The sequence below is a fragment of the Girardinichthys multiradiatus genome, chromosome 14 (genome assembly GCF_021462225.1).
Source record: "Girardinichthys multiradiatus isolate DD_20200921_A chromosome 14, DD_fGirMul_XY1, whole genome shotgun sequence".
In the NCBI taxonomy this organism is placed as follows: domain Eukaryota; kingdom Metazoa; phylum Chordata; class Actinopteri; order Cyprinodontiformes; family Goodeidae; genus Girardinichthys; species Girardinichthys multiradiatus.
The window spans coordinates 46,569,828-46,592,317 of record NC_061807.1 but is presented as its reverse complement, the minus strand read 5'-3'; the positions used below and the strand labels follow the sequence as shown (position 1 = coordinate 46,592,317).

Sequence of the window (22,490 nt, the reverse complement as noted above, 5' to 3'; positions counted from 1 at the left end):
AGGTTGTTGCAGAAATATTTTGGTGATCATAGGATCTTCTTTGGAGAAATGATGGGTCTTGATACACTCAATTTTTAAAAGAAACAGATGAATATAGTCTGATTCTGACATTTGAACCCTCTTTTTCATGGCTTGACCTTGACCAGTGGCTCCCATACTTTCAGGATGTATTTCCCCCACCGTGAGGTTGTTGCAGAAAGATTTTTGAGATCCTAGGACCTTCTGTAGAGAAATAATGGGTGGTCTTAATACAGTCCGATTTTAAAAGAAACAGTTGAACCTGGTGTGATTCTTGCTTTTGAATCCTCATTTCAGTACCTGTACCTTGACCAATTGCCCCCTAGCCTGATTCTGACATTTAAACCCTCCTTTTAGTACCTTAACCTTAACCAATGGCTCTCATATGTACAGGATTTATTTCCCCCACTCTAAGGTTCGGCCGGCCTTCCTCCTTTGGCAATAGGGGAAAAATATGACGAACCGTCAGCAGTCGACTGGAACAAAAACAAAGTGGAAAATTTCGTCTCCTTGGAAAACCTTGGGTTTTTCTTGGGTTATCTGTTAAATCCACGCCGTCGATCGGTAAAGTAAAGTCTACTGGTCTTCTTATCCCAGAAAACTCTTCGAATGAGTTTAGCCAGTGAGGAGAATTAATGAAAACCCACGTGTGGTTTCTTCTCCAGAATGATACGCCTCCGTTGCGAGGTAACCGCATCTCGGTTTCCAGCAGGAGAAAAGCAAAGGTGGGGGATCTCCCGTGTCCTTATATAGTCCACTGTAACATCAGGGCTGCGACGCCCCATCCTATCAGCTGCAATTCCTGCTGGGAGTTGTGGTTGCAGACCATCCTTGGGTATATAGTAGCAGATGACACAGGGAGGTATAGTGGCAAACAAATGGTCCTACAAGGATTTATTTCCCCCACCCTAAGATTCTTCAATCAAACGTTTGGTGACCCTAGCACTTTCTGTGCAGAAATGATGAGTCTTAACACACTCGAACCTAGTCTGATTCTGACATTTGAATCCTTTTTTTAGTATCTTAACCTTTACCAATGGCACCCATATGTTCAGGATTGATTTCCCCCACCCTAAGGTTGTCACAGAAAACATTTGGGGATCCTAGGACCTTCTGTGGAGAAATGATGAGTCTTAACATGCTCCATTTTCAAAAGAAAATGTCAAACCTGGTGTGATTCTGTAATTTGAACCCTCATTTCAGTATCTTAACCTTGACCAATGGCTCCCATACATTCAGGGTTTATTTTTCCCACCTTAAGGTTATTTTTCCCATCTTAAGGTAACATTAGATAGGAAGATGCAATCACAATGGGACATGCAGATTCGTATTAGTGGCAATGAGTAGATGCCGTCTGATGTAAAAAATATGTGAAATTTGGTCAAGTGCTTGTCTCGTGCCCTCTCAAAATCAGCCTAAGTGTCCATGAAGCACTTTAGACCCCAAGACCATATGTCAGGCCAAATCGAGGGTCGGTAAAGTTGCTGTACAAATGTGTTGGGTCTAATTCAACTTAGGATATTTGTTATAGGCCTCCTCAAATATTTACACCTGAAATCTGGTGCCTAGGGTCTGTTCTAATCAGGAGTCATGGCCTATTTTTGACTCGATTCTTGTCAATGCATTGTCAATGAGGAGGTCTCTCGGGTTCCCCAAAACCCCTTTACAGGACATGTAGGATCACCAAATTTAGGTATGTCATTCACCAGGTTGTCCCGTTGTACGGAAGCCAAAATATAGCCAAAGAGCAAGCTTATTTGGTTTGACTTTGCCCCAGAAAGATGCAGCCATGTGGTAGGCTGCTTTTTACGTGTTTAATATTGAACAGAAACTGGCACCTAGAGCTTGAGAGATCTCTGCTAAGAGACCCAAAAGTCATTTCCAAAATTTCAATTTTTAATTTATTACATTACCCATGTGACATGTTTTAATAGTTTATATTTCTGCAGCCCTAAAACCCACATGGTTCATTTTAAAATTGCTGTGATTGGTTCTTTGAGCTCTACAACTGCTCAAATTCCTGTGTCTGTGGAGCCACCTTTTGTCCCAAACATGCTTGCAAATACTTCCGTCTGGCATATGCTGTAGCCCTCGGTGAAGGCTTTCCAACAGTCTTTGAACCACATCGCTCTCATTTTCCATCATGGAGATATGTCCCTCCAAAGGGTGAAAAATTGACACTTCTGTCACCCTCTTGTGGTGGATAGGAGCATCACAGAGCTGACATTCTAATATATCACTGATCAGGGCAGAGAGACGTTTCTGAAGACACCCTTCACACACCTGTAGCTGTTAGGTTTTATTTTCCACAACAGCTACAAAGCCGAACTTCAAATATAAAACAGACTCTTTCAAAGGCTTCCAAACGCCCTTTGTTTCATTTCTCTCACATCCTCCTATCTTGAGATATAAGCCCTCAAAATTTGGAAATTCCGACTTTTGGTGTCCCCTGGAACTGACCGGAAGACCTGAGACCTTTCTAACGACACTTTGGTCAGGTCTCTACTACCAGCTATAAGGAAGCCACTAATCTGCCCATCCCCCGCTCCGCTGTCCGGCCAGCTGATGGCAAAATGAGCCCTGCAAGAGGCTGGGGAGAAAAATCATGAAAATTTAATTTGAGTGTAATCACACTTCAATGACAGCTCAGTCAGCAAAATGCACCTTAAAGGCCTGACAGTTGGTTTTCACATCATCTTTCTGAAATCAATGTAAAACAGGGCAATATCAGTTGACTTAAAATTATGTTGGGCAAAATGAATGAAATAAATTTAAAACTGTAATATATGTAATATGTAATTTTAACTTATTCTAGTGTTTTATAGTAATTTCATCATTTTCAAGTTGAAATGTAAATTTGAGAAGATTTGGTCAAAATAAACCAAATTTTTATGTTTTAAAATGTTTTTTTGATCACCACCAAATGCCTGTATTTTATTTTGAAAGTACCTCAAAATTGCAAATTTTTCATATATTAGCAGTACCGCACCTTCCATATGTTGTAATATAAAATTATTTTTTAGAAGACACAATGGTTTTACTGTAATCTGAAAACACTTTCTGGTCCATCTACAACTTTTTTTCAATGAAAAGTGTGATAACAGTTGACCTAAAATTATGTTGGGCAAAAAAAATTATTTTTTTGAGGACATGAGAGTCCTCATGTTACATGGAGGGGAAAAGGGCCACAAACTTCGATTTTACAACATCCTATTGTGTACTTCTACCTGGGTCTAACATAGGGAGATGAGCTCTTGCGTGACATTGCCTTTGACTCCCTAAGCCAAACTTTTTTACTCATCGTGACACTAAACTCACCCTAACCCTGCACACATATACACTCACTGGCCACTTTATTTGGTACACCTTGCTAGTACTGGGTTGGACCCCTTTTGCCTTCAGAACTGCCTTAATCCTTCGTGGCGTAGATTCAACAAGGTACTGGAAACATTCCTCAGAGAGTTTGATCCGTATTGACATGATAGCATCACACAAATGCTGCAGATTTGTCAGCTGCACATCCATGATGCGAATCTCTTGTTCCACCACAACCCAAAGGTGCTCTATTGGATTGAGATCTGGTGACTGTGGAGGCCATTTGAGTACAGTGAACTCATTGTCATGTTCAAGAAACCAGTCTGAGATGATTTGTGCTTTAGACATATCCTGCTGGAAGTAACCATCAGAAGATGGGTACACTGTGATCATAAAGGGATGGACATGGTCAGCAACAATACTCAGGCTGTGGCATTGACACAATGCTCAATTGGTACTAAGGGGCCCAAAGTATGGCAAGAAAATATCTCCCACGCCATTACACTGCCAGCCTGAACCAGTCTGACCCTACCATCCAAATGTCGCAGCAGAAATCGAGACTCATCAGATCAGGCAACATTTTTCCAATCTTCTATTGTCCAATTTTGGTGAGCCTGTGCGAATTGTAGCCTCAGTTTACTGTTCTTAGCTGACAGAAGTGGTGTGCTCTTCTGCTGCTGTAGCCCATCCGCCTCAAGGTTCAACGTGTTGTGCGTTCATAGATGCTCTTCTGCATGCCTTGGTTGTAACGAGTGGTTATTTGAGTTACTGTTGCCTTTCTATCAGCTTGAACCAGTCTGCCCATTCTCCTCTAACCTCTGGCATCAACAAGTCATTTACGCCCACAGAACTGCCGTTCACTGGATACTTTCTCTTTTTCGGACCCTATATCTGGTAGTGCGTGAAAATCCCACTAGATCAGTAGTTTCTGAAATACTCAGACCAGCCTGTCTGGCACCAACAACCATGCCACATTCAAAGTCACATAAATCACCTTTTTTCCCCATTCTGATGCTCAGTTTAAAATGCAGCAGATTGTCTTGACCATGTCTACATGCCTAAATGCATTGAGTTGCTGCCATGTGACTGGCTGATTAGAAATTTGCGTTCACGAGCAGTGTGACAGATGTACCTAATAAAGTGGCTGGTGAGTGTATATAGAATAAACACACACAATCATTGCGCAAGACAGGGGTCCAAAGGATGATGAGTTGTGTGGCAGGTGGTGGCTCTCGGCAAGGGAACAGGGTTTGCACCGGAGTTTTGCTCTATGATGTCATGGGCATTCCAGCTGTGACTGCAGGAGTGAGGTTTGTGCTGTGCATTCTGGGATTCAGAGTTTTACCCTTTGATGGTGTAGTTGCTGTTGTTCTCCATCCATGGCTGGGCCCAACACTGGTTTACATGTGGATTTTATACAGAATAAAAAACACAGAGTCACGTGTGATATCAGAGGGCTTTATTCTCTTATGTACAAGTATGTGTGTCCCCGAATTGGAGACCGTCTGAAATATACAATTGAAAACTTATGGCCAGTATACACTGTGCAATTTTGGGCTGTTACAGACAAAATACTATGTGCTGCTGTCTTCATGCTAACACAGTGAGCAGCCTGCAGCTGGCAGAGATGAAAGATACCATCCGGAGACCAAATTAAAAAGTGTTCTCTAAGGATCCCCCACAAATACACACATTCTTTAAATCTAACAAATAGTGTCAAACGTTTTTCTAGGTTAGTGCTGAATTGAGCTGCAAAATTTTGGTATGTGATGCTGTCATTGTAATTATATTAAAAAAACCTTTAATGGGTGGGTTGTCAGAAATCAAACCAGGCTGTTTCACATTATCTAACTTAAAAACACAAATGCTGTCAATAGATTGTGCTCTATTTGTCCGTCAACATTTCTTTATGCCATCATATTTTGAGTATACTGTAAGAATATATTAAAAATAATAAACCGACTCCCTTGTGTTTGTGCACACTACAGGGGACTGTAACCTTAGTACGACATTTATATTTTAATATCTTCAAAATTGTGGTTGAAGCAGCACACATTATGCAATGTTAGGGTACCTGGCTGACCTTTGATAGAACTTTTAATAATATCTTTATAATGACAACAACACAAACAAAAACACTGATACACTAAAGTTTCACTCCATTTTGTTAAATTTGAAGAATGTTGGGTCTCAACTTCACTTCTGCTGTAGCAGAAAAAATAAACTATGTTCATCCCTATTTCTGTAGCACTGAACTGTGTGGATGCTAATGCAACACCTGTCAAGTTTCACTAAAGCACCTGGTACACATGAATGGCGTAAAGGCTGAGACAGTAAAGCCAGCAACAGCAAACACAATTTAAATCAGACACAGGTCATTATAAATGCAACTTAATAAGGATTGAAGTCACAGTCTGTTTGACTCAGTATGCTGTTGCTTTGAAATGCACCTCAGAGAAATTTGGACACACATGGTAAGGTCAGATTGAGTTCGACATTTCCAAACCTGAGAGCAGCTCCACCTAACAACCTGTCTTAATCTGGTTTTACTTCAGGCTCTGTTTAGACTTTACCTGAAATACTCAGCAATAAACATGGATTTTGCAACTGCTTTTCCACCTATGTGTTCTGTGTGGCTTTGTTTTACTATTACTTGGTCTATTTTAGGTAAATAAATTATTTAAAAAAATATATATATAATAATGACCAGAGGGCATAAGCGGTGACATTACAGGTATCAGTGGCCGCTGTGTGGTAAACAGTATCACTTCCATGCTAGCCAACTGTACGATACAACCACATTAACGTAAGCCTTACAAAATTTTGCCACATGCGAAGGCTGTCTATTGCATTTACATCGATGGTTCTGAACTTAGGGACAAATACCACTGACGGTACATGTCCCACCAGCAGTATTTGTTGACTGCCCTGAGGAGTACTAGTTTCAACTATTCAAAAGTTGAAAATAAAGCAAATTAGCTGAAATAACCCAAACAGATAAAAAAATAAATAGTTTAAAGACAATGATCTTTGGGTCAAAAGCATACTTGTGGGTAAAGTTCATGCATTCTATTTGACCTCTGGACTCTGAGGTTGGATTCAACCCAACTTAACCATGTTCTAGTTAGCCAGTTTTTCTCAATTAATGACGGGTAGCAATGCAATCTAACAGCAATGTATGTCTTAGTATTTCATGCATTCATAGACTAAAGGGGCATGCTCATAGACATGGGCTGTTTATGTGTTCAATTACATACAAATTATCCGAAGGGCTGATAAACAGTTTATTCTTGCAGCTGTTTTAAATGTATTTCAGATTGCCATGTCAGGCTGGTGGAGAACTTCAGGGCCCCTTCCTGTTTGTAGCTCCAACTTTAAACTTGCAAATTGTTATGTCAAACATGCAGTGCAAATGGATATGACTGTCTTTTCTATTGACAAAAGACAAACAGAAAAAGTCCAACTTCTATCATGCTGCTGTTTGAAAAGGACGTAGCAGTTTAATGCTTCTCTGAAAACTTAGTATTTAGCAAGGTGCTGCTTGTTTTAAAGTGAAAAAATTGTACATAAACAATAATTTTTTCTGGTGACCTTCTCACATCAGATTGACTGACTGTTGTACGCTCTGACAACTGTCTGTAAAACTACAGTCACTGTGCCACAACCTCTGCCCTCTGGTGCCCAAGTTCGACATAAGAACTCTTTCAAGTTGAATGAAAAATTTTAGGCAATTTTTTTTAAATTGTTGAACTGAAAACACAGATGGCAGTTTCTGCCTTCTCCAGATGAAAGTCTCAAAAGCTTTTTAGTTGTACATTTTCTGTTTATTGAAGACTAGTTCTGGCTTTACCAACAAGGAGGAACCTTTAGGAGACACTATCTGATTTACAGATTAACCTTTGTCCTGAAACAATTCAAAACAAATTATTGGATGCAATAAAATAAGTGTGACTCAAAGATGCTTTACTTGCACTGGACCTTTAGTTTCAGGAAGCTGGCTTAAAGAGACGTTCCATCTGCTGTATTGTGATACTTTAGGGAACACTATAAATCCCAGTTATGGTAACCTAAAATCCGGATATGCTTTGTATCAGTTTTCTGTCACCTCTGTGTTGCAAAACTAATAACAGTAATGCACCTCAAGTCAATAGTCTTACAGTCTTTAGTGTTGGACCAGCCTGGAGTAATTCAGCTTCTTTTCATACTCTTTAGGGAAGTTTCATTGTTTTTTGGGATGTGATTTATAATTATGACACAGATGGACATGAATGCAAAATATGCTTCTCAAACGTAAAAAAAACAAAAACTTAAAATAACCAGCATAAATAAAAACCTGAAAGTCAGTACTTCCTTTTAAAATATACAAATAAATATTTGGTTCTGTTTCCTTTAAAACTGCATCAACAAATTTTAAAAAAGCAAGAAATGTAGCTGCTATAGAAGAAATAACTTAGCACAACAATCATGCTAAAAAGCATCAACGTTTCCCCTGTGGATATACAGGGGTTGGACAATGAAACTGAAACACCTGGTTTTAGACCACAATAATTTATTAGTATGGTGTAAGACCTCCTTTTGCGGCCAATACAGCGTCAATTCGTCTTGGGAATGACATATACAAGTCCTGCACAGTGGTTAGAGGGATTTTAAGCCATTCTTCTTGCAGGATAGTGGCCAGGTCACTACGTGATACTGGTGGAGGAAAACGTTTCCTGACTCGCTCCTCCAAAACACCCCAAAGTGGCTCAATAATATTTAGATATGGTGACTGTGCAGGCCATGGGAGATGTTCAACTTCACTTTCATGTTTATCAAACCAATCTTTCACCAGTCTTGCTGTGTGTATTGGTGCATTGTCATCCTGATACACGGCACCGCCTTCAGGATACAATGTTTGAACCATTGGATGCACATGGTCCTCAAGAATGGTTCGGTAGTCCTTGGCAGTGACACGCCCATCTAGCACAAGTATTGGGCCAAGGGAATGCCATGATATAGCAGCCCAAACCATCACTGATCCACCCCCATGCTTCACTGTGGGCCTGCAACAGTCTGGGTGGTACGCTTCTTTGGAGCTTCTCCACACCCTAACTCTCCCGGATGTGGGGAAAACAGTAAAGGTGGACTCATCAGAGAACAATACATGTTTCACATTGTCCACAGCCCAAGATTTGTGCACCTTGCACCATTGAAACTGACGTTTGGCATTGGCATGAGTGACCAAAAGTTTGGCTATAGCAGCCGTGTATATTAATCCTGTGGAGCTCCCGACAGACAGTTCTGGTGGAAACAGGAGAGTTGAGGTGCACATTTAATTCTGCTGTGATTTGGGCAGCCGTGGTTTTATGTTTTTTGGATACAATCCGGGTTAGCACCCGAACATCCCTTTCAGACAGCTTCCTCTTGCATCCACAGTTAATCCTGTTGGATGTGGTTCATCCTTCTTGGTGGTATGCTGACATTACCCTGGATACCGTGGCTCTTGATACATCACAAAGACTTGCTGTCTTGGTCACAGATGCGCCAGCAAGACGTGCACCAACAATTTGTCCTCTTTTGAACTCTGGTATGTCTCCCATAATGTTGTGTGCATTTCAATATTTTGAGCACAACTGTGCTCTTACCCTGCTAATTGAACCTTCACACTCTGCTCTTACTGGTGCAATGTGCAATCAATGAAGACTGGCTACCAGGCTGGTCCAATTTAGCCATGAAACCTCCCACACTAAAATGACAGGTGTTTCAGTTTCATTGTCCAATCCCTGTATATATATGTACAGTATTTGAAACCTAGCCTCTTGTCTTAGCTGGTGATAGTGTTATGCCTGTGTCTTTTTGTGCACACTCTGACTGTATGAGCAGTTTAAAATAAATATATACACAATTTCTGCAGCAGAAAGGAGTGAAAATAAGGCCGGTGAGATGACTTCAGTGGTTTATGTGCTGCTTTTCTGCTCCCATTCCTGCAAATTAAAAGCACACATTTTATTTATTCATGTACAATTTTTTGCATGAGTTTGAATTATTGTACGTTTTAGTCTATTACCATCATACAAAGTTGTACTGATGCGAAGCAGTTACATGAGGCACCAACAAAATTGAAAGTATTTAGGATAAAAGCATGAAAAGGGCTCACTTCTTGATTTATATCTGTGAGATGCTACTTCTTCTGCACAGCCTTGTTCTGCATTACTGTCACACTCTGCTTATTTATAACTACACAAGAACACAATGTTTTGCTAAACCTACAGACAAGATTCTATATGGTTTATACCCATCCTCACACTCTGTTCCAAGATAATCTGCCTTGATATAGTTTACTATGTTCAGTGCTATGTGCTGAACTAAGGCTGACAGCTATTGAGCCTTTAGTTTTGTATTAAAGTTATGACAAACACTGGGGGGCACTGTGCCGGTCTGTTGTGGTGAAGAGAGAGCTGAGCCAAAAAGCGAAGCTCTCGATTCACCGGTCGGTCTACGATCCTACCCTCACCTATGGCCATGAACTTTGGGTCATGACTGAAAGAACGAGATCCCGGATACAAGCGGTTGAAATGAGCTTCCTCCGTAGGGTGGCCGGGCACTCCCTTAGAGATAGGGTGAGGAGCTCGGCCATCCGGGATTGGCACGGAGTAGAGCTGCTGCTCCTCCACATCGAGAGGAGCCAGTTGAGGTGGCTCAGGCATCTATACCGGATGCCTCCTGGACGCCTTCCTCGGGAGGTGTTCCAGGCACGTCCCACCGGGAGGAGGCCCAGGGGATGGCCCAGGACACGCTGGAGGGACTATGTCTCTCGGCTGGCCTGGGAACGCCTTGGGCTCCCCCCGGAGGAGATGTCTGGGGAGAGGGACGTCTGGGTGTCTCTGTGGAGTATGCAGCCCCCACGACCCGGTACGAGTTATGACAAACTTTACATCATTGGGTGGTTTAAACACTTGTGTCAGCGCTCTTCCTCTCATTAATATTTATATAAATGGTAGTTACATGTGTGACTTAAAGGAGTGGTTAAGCTATAACCTTTCCTTTGTTAGCTAAAAACACTAACTGCTAATGCTATTGACAGGAAGGTCAATATTTATATCTGGGCTATCACCATCTTTTGGGAATTCATAGACGTTCCTTTCTGTCATTTTAGTAGTCCATTATGTCAAATGACAGCTAGTTAACAATCAATTCTCTTTTGAAAAAATTGTCCAAAACAGAATCGATTTCTATCACGGCAAATATTTCCTTAAATATTATTCTGCTAAAATTGTGGATGTTTAAAACAATATTAAGAATTGATTGTCCAAAAAGGTTATTAATTTCTAATTATGCATAATGGAGTAAAGACAAAAATTCAATCTGGGAGACTCACCCCTCCTGCAGCTTCACCCAATGGCTTCTCCATGCGTCTCCGCGCCAACCAATCAGCCACAAGTCTGCAATAATCCTCAGCTAATGACTCCTCAAGGCTCCACATTTAAAGTCTCCCATCCATGGATCTCTCAGCTGTCAGTCAAGCTTCCTTCCAAGCATCTACGAGATACTCCTGCCTGTAACCCAGCTCCTGCTACTACTTCACCTGGTCGTCCCCGGCAGCAGCTTCTCTTTTGAGCAGTCATCCGGCGCCCCGGGTTTCCTCGACTTCTTCTACTCCGGTTCTCCTTCAATCGTCCCTGCTCCGTTCATTCCGGTCATGGACTCTCTCCAGCTCGCAAACTATCATCCATTACTCAGCTTCTTCAGAAGTTTGCTTCCATCTCTGCCACGTCAGCACTTCCTTGTCTCCGCTCTGTCGATGCTCAACCCGTTCCTTGGCTCCTCCCACTGTCATTAACATCGCAACGCTCATCCTAGCTCATCTCTAAAGGTGAGATGTATCACTCCATTCTCTTTTCTCAACTATTCCGCATTCATATGCAATTCAAGTCGCTGCGTTTCCACTCCTCTTGGACATTTATGTAGATCATATACTCGCACGCATTCTATCATTTCACTCAGGCTCTCAAGAGCAGCTCATTTATCTGGTTTCTCTCATTGTTACCATCTCCTGAGGTCGACCACTGTGTCACTTCCCCTGATGGCTGTCCTGCTAAGTTTGAATCATCTCATCTCCGCTTCTAACAATCTCCCTTTTGGCGAACTCATGCCGCCTTTAAGCATTTCAGACGTCTTCTGCTCTTAACCCTAAATATGCTCGATCTCATCAGTCCCTCATCATCGACATTCATTTCAAACATGGCTTTCCGATTTTTCTACTATATCACATTCCTTCTCTGTCAAGCGGCATCCTCTTTCACGCAGTCAGGAGTTTGCTAAACTGTTCATTCTCATCAATGAAAGTTATATCATGACCTCTGAAATTGAAACTAGTTATAACAGCAACTTTGCTCCCTAGAATATCTATTCATTTACATATTCGAACATTTCTACCAACCTCGTTCCCTTATCATCCAGGCGCTAAGGATTTTTAACTGTTTCAATACATCATAACGATCCTTTCCCGTTTTTATTGTGATGCACACTTTCTCTCGGCAGATCATGTCAGCGCTGCTGTTCAGCTGCGTCAATTGATTTTCAGCACCTTTCTGAACTAGTGTTTTCACATACAAGCATTAACTGCATTATTGTCGGAGTAGAAATCAACTTATGAACACTTCATGTCAGTCTATATGACGGACGTCGCTCTTTCCTCCATCGTATCCAGGCAGGCCTGTCATGTTCCAGATTATTCAATTCAGCCACTGATGCTTGTCTCGTTCTAATTTTCAGGTATTTTGCCGTCTCTTTTCATCAGCTACTTTATCAGCTACCCTTCTCCGATTATTCCTCTCTCCGTCACTATCAGTTTCACATCGTTGTATCTTAGGTCCAGCTCCTTCCACTTCAAAACCCATTTCTTCGCCCGGCAAACCTTTGTAAATATTGCCCTCCCTTTACTCACCATCTTACCCGCTTCTCATTTAGTCCGTTCTAGCTTTTATTATCTCAGTGTTCTGACATTGTCGTTTCAACCTCCCCTACATTCGCAGCCTATTAACAGGCATCAATTTTATCAAAGATCATCTTCTGAGCCCACACCGGGCTTTTCTCTCTTCACACCATTTAACTTCTTCTCAAGACTTTTCAAATCATTGCATTTCACAGCCTGACTCAAGGCTGTGGGAGTCTCCTTATGAGCCTTCGCTCCGATCGTTTTTGTTTCTTAACTTATTCTGAATCTCTTCTCTCCAGCGCCTTCCTCCTTGCCTTTATGGCTTACTTAGACTAAGTAATTTACTACTCCTTCTAATTCATTCACACCAGCTAGAGATTCAGTATTCAAAACTCAAGTTCTATTTAGTCCCTTTCAAACTTGTCTTCAATCACATTTAAGGTTGAAGGTAGATATTTCACTTTCATAGCTCACCTCAATGGCTGTGTTTCTCCTTCCCAAGCCATGTTCTCTTTTATTCTCTAACGTTACATATCAGCTCACCCTTCATGTCTCTTTCCTTGCTTCAAGAGGAGTTCCCATGATCGCCTCCTTGTTTCTCAATTTGTGAGGCGAATTTAGTTCTATGCAACCTTTCCCCTAGTCAGTTCTCAGGTCACTCATTCAGAATTGGGGCAGTCACTTCAACAGCTGCCCAAGGAGTTTCAACAGCTTCCCTACAACAACTCAGCCGCTGGTCGACTTCAGCATTATGTCTGCCTAAACTTCCATTCTGTGCTCTGCTCAATGATCTATCAGCTCTTAGTAGAGCTTTTGCACAAACAATTGACAGTTGGCCTTTTTAGTTTTAACTTATCCTTGCTTCCTCTACTTGTTCGTCAGGCACGACCAAATCCTTCTTCTCTCTGCTAGCATAGTCAGGTTTACCAAGTTTCTGTCCTTCTGCTCGTCAGCTATCACTTATTTTCTCCCTTCGCCCACATTCGCATCCGTCAGGCTTAGTCAGGTTTATCATGTCCCATCCACGCCTCATCAGGTGCGTTCCAGTCTTAGCAATTTATTTCATTCCCTCTCCAGCCAGTCTGCTTCTTCTTTTTCCTTCACTTGTTAGGCTCAGCTTAGCTCTTACTCAATAATTTGTTATGTTTCCTTTCCCTTGACTTTGGGCAGATTCATGTCCTTCCCCTTCTTCGCCTGCTAGGCTCTTATCATTTCCTCCCCACCCTCGTCCTCCATCCATATCACTTTTGCTCAGTCTTGGCCTCGGTTTTGGGGGGTGAAATATCTAATCCTATCTCCAGGACGTTCAAGCTCCCTACGGGTTTGAGGTTAAGTGTTTTTACTTCCTTTATTAACTTTCGTTCCATCTAAATATCTAGTCTTCTCAGACTTTAGTTCTACCCTGATATTTTTACCTCATCTCTATATGCCAACGCAAGTCCATGTTTCATCTTTAGTTTTCGCTTCGATGACCCATTCAGCTAATTTCAAGCCATGATCAAATTTTCACTCAAACATTTCCCATCATTCTTCTCTTTCACACTCCATAGGAGCCGTACATCTGCCTCTTGTTTTCTCACATTTTAGACGGACTCTATTCATGCAACCTGGCTCAGTCAATTATCTAGCCATTCACTTAAAATTGGGGATGCAATTACTCATTATCTCAGGTATAATTCATCTCATTCATTTTCTGTTTCCCAAGGTTTTTGTCAGCATCTTCAATCCCTTTCATTCATTCTCTTACCTCCTCGTCATCTTTCATTCTCCTCCCAGCAGGTTCAACCTCCGGGGTAAAGTCTTATTCATTTCAAGCAGCCCACACATCTCTTGCACGTTTCACACGCTCACGCACCACCGCATGCTTCGAAGCTCTCACTACACGCAAGCTTCGCAAGAGAAAGCCTACGAAGGTGCACTCTCCAGCATTCATTCATTGTTTTCATGTTTCTTTTATTTATTTTGGGGCTCTCTTCTACTCACCTACAGGGCTCATGTTCCATTCCTATCCCTAATGCGGGCTCACCACGTGCATCCACTCATCATTTTCATGCCTTCGGGGCTCCTTACATTCATGCCTACACTGCTCTTACTTTATCTAACTCGTTTCTCGCTCATCATTCTATATCTACTTCACAGCCTGGTATTTCTGGCATTTTACTTTTCCTCTCCTGCTGTCATCTTTTAACCATTCTATTACATTTCAGCTTCGGTTTGGCCTCGGACTTTTAGGGAAAGATAGTTCTAATTCTAATCCTAAGACGTTCATCAGTTCATGCATTATTAGCATTCATGTCTTCCTCTGAGCGCCAAACAAATAAACATCCACGGTGTAACTTCTCTAATCGCATTTTGTGTTACTTATTGTGAGTCTCTACAGGACTGACATGGAGTAAAGATGAAAATTCAACCTGAGAGACTCACCCCTCCTCCAGCTTCACCCAATGGCTTCTCCGTGCATCTCTGCGCCAACCAATCAGCTTCAAGTCTGCAATAATCCTCAGCTAATGACTCCTCCAGGCTCCACATTTAAAGTCTCCCATCCATGGATCTCTCAGCTGTCAGTCGAGCTTCGACCCCCCTCCACCCAATCGCCTCCATCGGATTCTCAGTTCCATTACCATCAGGCCTCCTCTCCATCACCACTACCAGATCCGGGGGAAGACAATTATGATTCTAATCCTAAGACGTTCATCAGTTCATGCATTATCAGCATTGCTGTCTTCCTCTGGGGTCTGAGCACCAAACAAATAAACATCCACTGTGTAACTTCTCTAATCGCATTTTGTGTTTCTTATTGTGAGTCTCTACAGGATTGAATTGTTCTTTAGAACATTATTTTAATAAAATAGTGGTTTACTTGCATTGTGAATTGTGACTGGTTGTGTGAACAGATACCAATTTTTGTCCTTACTTTTAAAATGAATTTGATCTAATTTGCAAATTACTAACAATAAACCTTGCTTATTAAACATAAATAAATACACTTAACTGTGATATCACTGCATAACTTTTGTTTCATTGGTTCCCATTTTCCTTTTTTGTACTGAACAAAATTATAAAGGCAGCACTTTTGTTTTTGCTCCCAGTTTTCATGAACTGAACACAAAGATCTAAAACATTGTCTATATGCAAAAAATAACAATTTCTCTCAAATATTGTTTACAAATCTGTCTAAATCTGACTGGCATATCAAGATACTGATTAGACAGCGTGATTATTGCATAGGTGTGCCTTAGGCTGGTCACAATAAAAGACCATTTTGAAATGGGCTGTTTTATCACACAGCACAATGCCACAGATGTTGCAAGTTTTGAGGGAGCGAACAATTGGCATGCTGACTGCAGGGATGTCGACCAGAGCTGTTACCTGTCAACTGAATCTTCATCCCTCTTCCAAAAGCCGTCTCCAAAGGGGTTTCAGAGAATTTGGCAATATATCGGACTCTCGTCTACTCTGGAGTGGCCCAGTGGGAGAGGTGGCAGGCTGGGGTGGGTGTGTCTCCAGGTGGAAAAGAGGGTCGCATCCTTGCGCCTTCGAGTAGGGGAGATGTCTCTGACTGTTGTTTCAGCCTACGGGACAAGCAGTGGTGTGGAGTACCTGGTCTTCTTGGCATCCCAGCGCTGGGATGCTGGACGGTGCCCCTCTCAGGGACTCAGTCATTCTGCTATGGGACTTCAATGCCCACGAGGGAAACGATAACGACACCTGGAGGGGTGTGATTGGGAGGACATCGAGGAGTATTCCAGGGATCTCCTCAATCCTGCCTTCTTATCTTCCCTTGGAGGAATGCGAGACTGCAGCTCAGTTGGACATGTTCATCACCAAGACTGAAGTCACCGAGGTGGTCAAAAAGCTCTGTGGTGGCAAGTAATCTGGGGTGAATAAGATCAGCCTGAGTACCTCAGATCTCTGGATGTTTTGGGTGTTGTCCTGGCTGACACTGCTCTTTAAGATAGCGTGGCAGTCTGAGACAGTGCCTCTGGACAGCTAATAGTCAAACCTTGGCTTTAGGCAGAACAGTGGGGTTTTCATTCAGACCATGGAATACTGGACCAGCTCTATACCCTCTACAGGGTGCTCGATGGAAGTTAGTACATCTGGTCCACATGTGAACCTGGAAGTGGATTCAACTGTGTTCCTCGTGGTGCACTGTGAGGGATGCTCCAGAAGTACGGAGTCCGGGGCCCTTTATTATGGGGCAATTTTTCACCTCATTCATGTGCTGTCGCTCGCCTGACATTTCGCCAGCAATTCGCGTGGCCAGTGGCCGACAACGCCACACTCCTTTCACCGCTTCATCAAATAGGAGGAGCTTCAATCTGTTGCTGGCCAGTTTCAACTCAACATGGGGGACCTGGATTTTATGGAGCAAGTCACGGTGCTTTATTTATTGAAAGCCGAACAACGCCGCCGGCATCAACATATTTGGGTTCACCAGATTCACCAGAGACAGAACCAGTTTGGAGAGTACCACCACCTACTCCAGAGGCAGTGTCTGGATGACGCTTTCAGGTACTTGTGACTATCAAGGACCCAGTTTGAGGACCTGCTGCTCCGCGTTGGGGGACGAATCAGCCACCGGGACACCAACTACAGGCGCTGTATACCTGCTAAACAATGCCAGTCCATCTGTTTTTGTTGAGTAAAAAAATCTCAGCTCAATAGAAAGCTGTGTATGAAGGCCATATGTGTGCTTCACAACTTCCTTTTTAGGACTAAATTTCAATGTTTTTTTTCAAAGCCACAAACAAACCTCTCACAGCAAACCTTCCTTCATTCTATGTGTACATGAATGTTTCTGTCATTTTTATACATGTGATGTGCAGATTGTAGGTATTGTTTTCCCTTATTTCTTTGCAGGGACGGTGCTGACTGATTTGCAACATGAATTGACAGAGAAGTTCAGATTTTTCAACTCCAGCGAAATCTGCTTCGCATCTATTGCGGGTTTCGCTTCGTTCTATTTGCCCTAATTGTTCCGTTCCCATTGTGTCCTTCGCATCTCTTCGTTCCTGAACGTGCCTCTACATAGGGTTAACATGTAATTCACTCACTCCTATCGCGTCATTCGTGGTCAGTCTGAACGCACCATTAGGGGCCATCTGGTCTCTGTACAAGTGAAGCAGGAGTTTAGTTTGCATTTAGTCACACCTGTTTCCGGTGCATGTTGGACTCTGGCAGGGCTGCCCTTTGTCACCGGTCCTGTTCATAACTTTCATGGACACGATGCATAGGTGCAGGGAGCAGCAATGAGCCCACGGCCTCGCCAGAAGCGTTCTACACCCAAGCAGATCCAGAGCCATGGACCTAGAGATCTGAGACCCCGGGACATATCACTCCCCAAGCAGAGGCCCGACAGAGCCCAGGTCCAGGTCCGGGCAAGCAGCCACTGGGAGTGAGCCGCCACACACCAAAACACCCAGACTTGGACACCGTGAACCACAAGTACACCAATAGGCAGAGACACCAACCACCGGCAAGTAGTGTGGCTGGGAGGAAATAATCTGATCCAGGAGAGGGAGCGGTCAAAGACCCAACCTGACACAAAAAATAGGCACACACAGTCAAAATCACACATTCTCACACTCATGCGTACACATAAAAACACTCACACCCACGCACCCAACGTAAAGACAAACAACAATGGACATCATACACTCACTCACACTCTCCATACATACTCTATACTTCCAGGTCCAGGTGCCGTTACCCCATAGGGACAACCAGCCCCCGGACCCAGGAGGTGGTTCCCCTTCCCTCTGGGGGTGTAGACAGGCAAACCACCCCAGCACCTGAATCTGGGCTGGGCTAGCCTGGACTAGTGCCTGAACCTGAGTGACCCTGGCCCGGACCAGGCAAGTTTGGAGGCATATCTTCCAAACTTGTAAATTATGAATTTGGTCAGCTGGTCTCTCAACGTAATTCATCAAATTTTCTCGACGGGAAGACAGGGTAAAGGAGAACCCTCTTGTCCAGACGGGACGTTCTTTTCTGGATACACAATGGATTCTTGGCAGCAGTGGAAGATTGTGTGCCTGACTACGATGTCGGTTGAGGAAGTAGAAGATATGTACATATTTGGACTTTTGATAACAAGATTTCTGCTTTTTGGGGTTGGTGGTTACCTGGCTTATCGAGTGATTTGCAAAATGTGGACCGCTGTTCATAGCATTCCAAAACTACCTGCGATGTTGGATGGAGTCTGTAGAGCAATCAACACTCAGACTGAAATGTTAAGAGAGCAGAATCGCAAGCTGGACATGATTCTTGAACAGAATCGCAGCCTGACAGCAGTTGGACTCAGAGGTTAAAGAATATAATCTTGGAGAAGTTGTACACTCGAGATCTGCGGAAAGTACCAGAAATTTGGCTATTTGGATTCACAACTGAGACATACCAGTAAAACTCTTAAGGTAGTTGGAAATTCACAACTGCCTGGACCACAACATTTGTTGTTTTTCCAAATCTGGCGCCCCAATGCGGCATTGGCAACTTCTGCTAACTGGCTATCGACAAAATATCTCCTGGATATTATATAAACATTACGCTCTTCCCCAGCACCCCACTACCAACTGTGTGCTGATGCGGCCGATTGATAAAACTTCCACCTCTCTTCTCAAGGACAATGGCGCTTCTATTAGTGTTGACGGTCCAATTCTTGCAAACACACTCAGACTTACAGTACAGACCAAAAGTTTGGACACACCTTCTCATTCAAAGAGTGGTCTTTATTTTCATGACTATGATTATTGTAGCTTCACGCTGAAGGCATAAAAACTATGAATTAACAGATGTGGAATTATATACTGAACAAAAAAGTGTGAAAAAACTGAAAATATGTTTTATATTCCAGGTTCTTCAAAGTAGCAACCTTTTGCTTTGATTACTGATCCGCACACTCTTGGCATTCTGTTGATGAGCTTCAAGAAGTAGTCACCTGAAATGGTTTTCACTTCACAGGTGTGCCCTGTCAGGTTTAATAAGTGGGATTTCAAGCCTTATAAATGGGGTTGGGACCATCAGTGGTGTTGTGCAAGAGGTGGATACAGTACACAGCTGAAAGTCCTACTTAATAGACTGTCAGAATTTGTATTATGGCAAGAAAAAAGGCAGTTGAGTAAAGAAAAACGAGTGGCCATCATTACTTTAAGAAATGAAGGTCAGTCAGTCCGAACAATTGGGAAAACTTTGAAAGTGTCCCCAAGTGCAGTCGCAAAAACCATCAAGCGCTACAAAGAAACTGGCTCACAAGAAGACCCACAGCATCCAGGTCCGAGATCAAGCCCAACACCCATACCCCTGACAGAAGTAGCCCCGCGACAAAAACCCACACAGAAGCCCACAAAAGGCAGAGAGCCCACAGAGCCAAAACCAAAACCCACCGAGAAGCCGAGACCAGTCCATCCCGATATCAACCCCGGCCAGCCCGCCCGCCCTAACCAATGAAGACCACTCCGACACTCCTCCCCCAGACAGAACCGGGACCGGCGTCAGGAACCAGAACCCAGACAAGGTACCAGAATCCGAACCAGAACCACCCAGGTCCAAACAGTGCCTAACCCTACCCAAGGCCAACCACCCACCTCCAACCCAGAAGAAAACCTAAACCCACCCCAACTTTCAAACAACTCCCAGAACACATAAGACATTGGACACCCAGGTTGACTCCGCCCTGGCCAGTGCCGGGTGCCAGCGCATGCGCCGGCCCAAATATATTTGCAATTAAATTTATTTATCTAATCATCACATTCTAACCTGCATAATGACTTTTCTACTGGTTTCCAATGTATCCCTATAATAAAGTGACAGCAATAAAAAAATTATTTGTAATTGAGAGTTAGGGTTAGGCTTGCACTCCAAATAAAAATTGCTTTTCTGGCGTTTATAATGTCAAGGACAGGTCCATTTGTAGAGTGGAGAATTTCAGCTACTACAGATTACTTTATGTTGCAAATCCTACTTTTCTGTCCCCGCATACAGCTGAAGCTTCTTTGGCTGAGCTACAATAAGACCAGCAGTGAAGTCAACCTGCAGAGTGAACTCTGACCTTAGCCTTCCTGAGGACATGTCCTCTGACCGGGGAGGGCTTCTGGCAGATCTGCTGCTGCTGCAGCAGTGACGCACTATTGACTGGCAGTGTATAGGACTCTGTGTCGTTGGTGTCGCAGCTGGAGAAGGAAGTGGACTCCTGTGTTCGCTGCAGCATGACTGAGGACTACAGTCACATGCATTTAGGGGGGAAAATATAAAATTAGGCTTCCACATTGATCAATTATCAGTAAAGAAGCAGAGGATGACAAATGAATTGAGTTCCGACCTGTGGGCCCGAGGAGGCAGCTTTGAGTTCGATGGCAAGACCCAGGGTTACACCTCCACTCAGAGCTTTCTTCAGACTCTCCTTGACCTCAGTTACCTCTAGCTCAAGGTTCACTCGCTCGTCTTCCTTCAGCTTGCATTTATCTTCCACCTTCTTCAGGTGCTCCAACAGTGAAGCCTGTAAACGTTTGCCTAATGGGTTCATAAACAACTATTATGAGTTTAACGAGTCACCCTAGGACAAGACTTCTTTCCAAAGCAAAACTTTACTTCGTTGTTTCTGACCTGCAGCAGCCTCCAAAGCAGCACGCAGGTCTCTCCTCTCCTTCTTCAGCTGTGTCAGATGGTTCCTGATCTCGTGCTTCTTCTTCATCAGCTCCACTTCTTTGGCCAGCAGTCGTTTGGCATCAGCCTCAACACGGTTCTTGCCATACTTGCACTGCTCTGCATCTGCACAACAAAGACTGGCTATAAAACCACCTAATATAGGACACTGAGAAGGTAGAAAGACTTCAACTGTCCAGCAACCCAGTGAACTCTCAGCTGCAGGCTTCAATCATCATTAATTAGCTAAGCTAACCCATGTATTCCTGGAAATATGAATATTGGTAACCACTCTGTCTAAGAGCTGAGTTCAGGACATAAGGCTGGATCACACTGACTGATGTTCTCAGTAAATATTTGACTGGAAATGTAAGAGCTGCTTTATGTATTTTCTGACATTTGCAGAAATGAACAGTAGCAGTTATAAACACCCTCATTCACATATTTGCCAGAAATACTTTCTGAACCACTCCGCATCTTTCAACTTTTACTGTCAACTCAAATCTTCCCAGAATACATCACACGGGTTGGGATAACTTTTAGGTTTTCAGCTGATTTAATACCACTAACAACTGTAATTTAAACATTGTGTGTTTTCCAAATTGCTCAGCTGTAATAGGAGGAGCCTGACTCCTTGTTGTCAACTCCCTTTTAAGACAAAACTTCAGTTTATGATATTCAACCGGAAAAGTCAGAGATGCTCCTGTGATGCCATTGCTTACTGGAGTTGTTGCGTTTCACAGATGATGTCCCATTCGTTCCACTGGCTCCATTCTTCTTGGCCTGACTCTTTGGCTCTGGTTTCTGTTTGGACGCCACTCCATTGCTACTCACTTCCTTCTTTCCTTTGAACTATATCAAACAAAACAAGGATGAAAAAGACATTTTAAATCTCATCATTTTAAATCTCATCATAAGGCCATGTAAATTAAAAATTAATTCAGTTTTTGCCATTAGGAGGGATGTTCTGGAGATGTTTAAAAATTAATACTAAAACCTGTGGGGGCTATGAGAAAAAAAAAGTATTCTTCTAAACCACTCCTGCACATGACATCTTCAGGCTTAAAGCTATAAATCAGACACTGAAGACACAAGGAGAACTGCGTGAATATTTAAATATACTAAATCAGACCTCGTCCCGGTGCATGTTGGACTCTGGCAGGGCTGCCCTTTGTCACCGGTCCTGTTAACATTGCATGAATGTGGGTCTTGTATAAAATTGCTTTAAGTGGTCAGTATATAACATAACACATAAAAGCATAATGCTGAGAGAATGTTTTGCTACTGATGGTACAGTATTTGTCTTTATACCAGGAAGTAGTTCTTGACCAGTTTTGCTAACAAAATAAAACTAAAAAGATGTTTGGCTGGCTTTGTTGCTTTAGCACTGAAGAAGCCTACATTACTTTTAAATAGTTTGTGTGGCAGCATTTTGGCTACACTAATGAAAAAGAAACAGTGAAGGAATGACAAGATACAAATGATTTGGGAGCCACCGCTAGGATAGAGGGCAATAATACACCTAACATTTCTTTGCCACCCAGGAAGATGCTCCAGTATTGCAGCACTTCAAAAATACAGTACACCAGAACATTAA

The 22,490-nt window shown here is 42.8% G+C and overlaps 1 protein-coding gene across 1 annotated transcript in view; it reads right to left on the bottom strand.

Moving 5' to 3' along the window:
- Window positions 1–8,990: 8,990 nt before the first annotated feature.
- Window positions 8,991–22,490, bottom strand: part of afap1 (actin filament associated protein 1) — a 162,904-nt gene continuing 149,404 nt past the window's right edge. The window contains exons 13-17 of the mRNA XM_047386816.1: window positions 21,616–21,745; window positions 20,855–21,019; window positions 20,571–20,761; window positions 20,301–20,468; window positions 8,991–9,296 (exon numbers count right to left, since the gene is read on the bottom strand). Coding sequence (XP_047242772.1) covers window positions 9,270–9,296; window positions 20,301–20,468; window positions 20,571–20,761; window positions 20,855–21,019; window positions 21,616–21,745 — 681 coding nt within the window. The 3' untranslated portion in view covers window positions 8,991–9,269. The remainder of the gene's footprint in view (window positions 9,297–20,300; window positions 20,469–20,570; window positions 20,762–20,854; window positions 21,020–21,615; window positions 21,746–22,490) is intronic.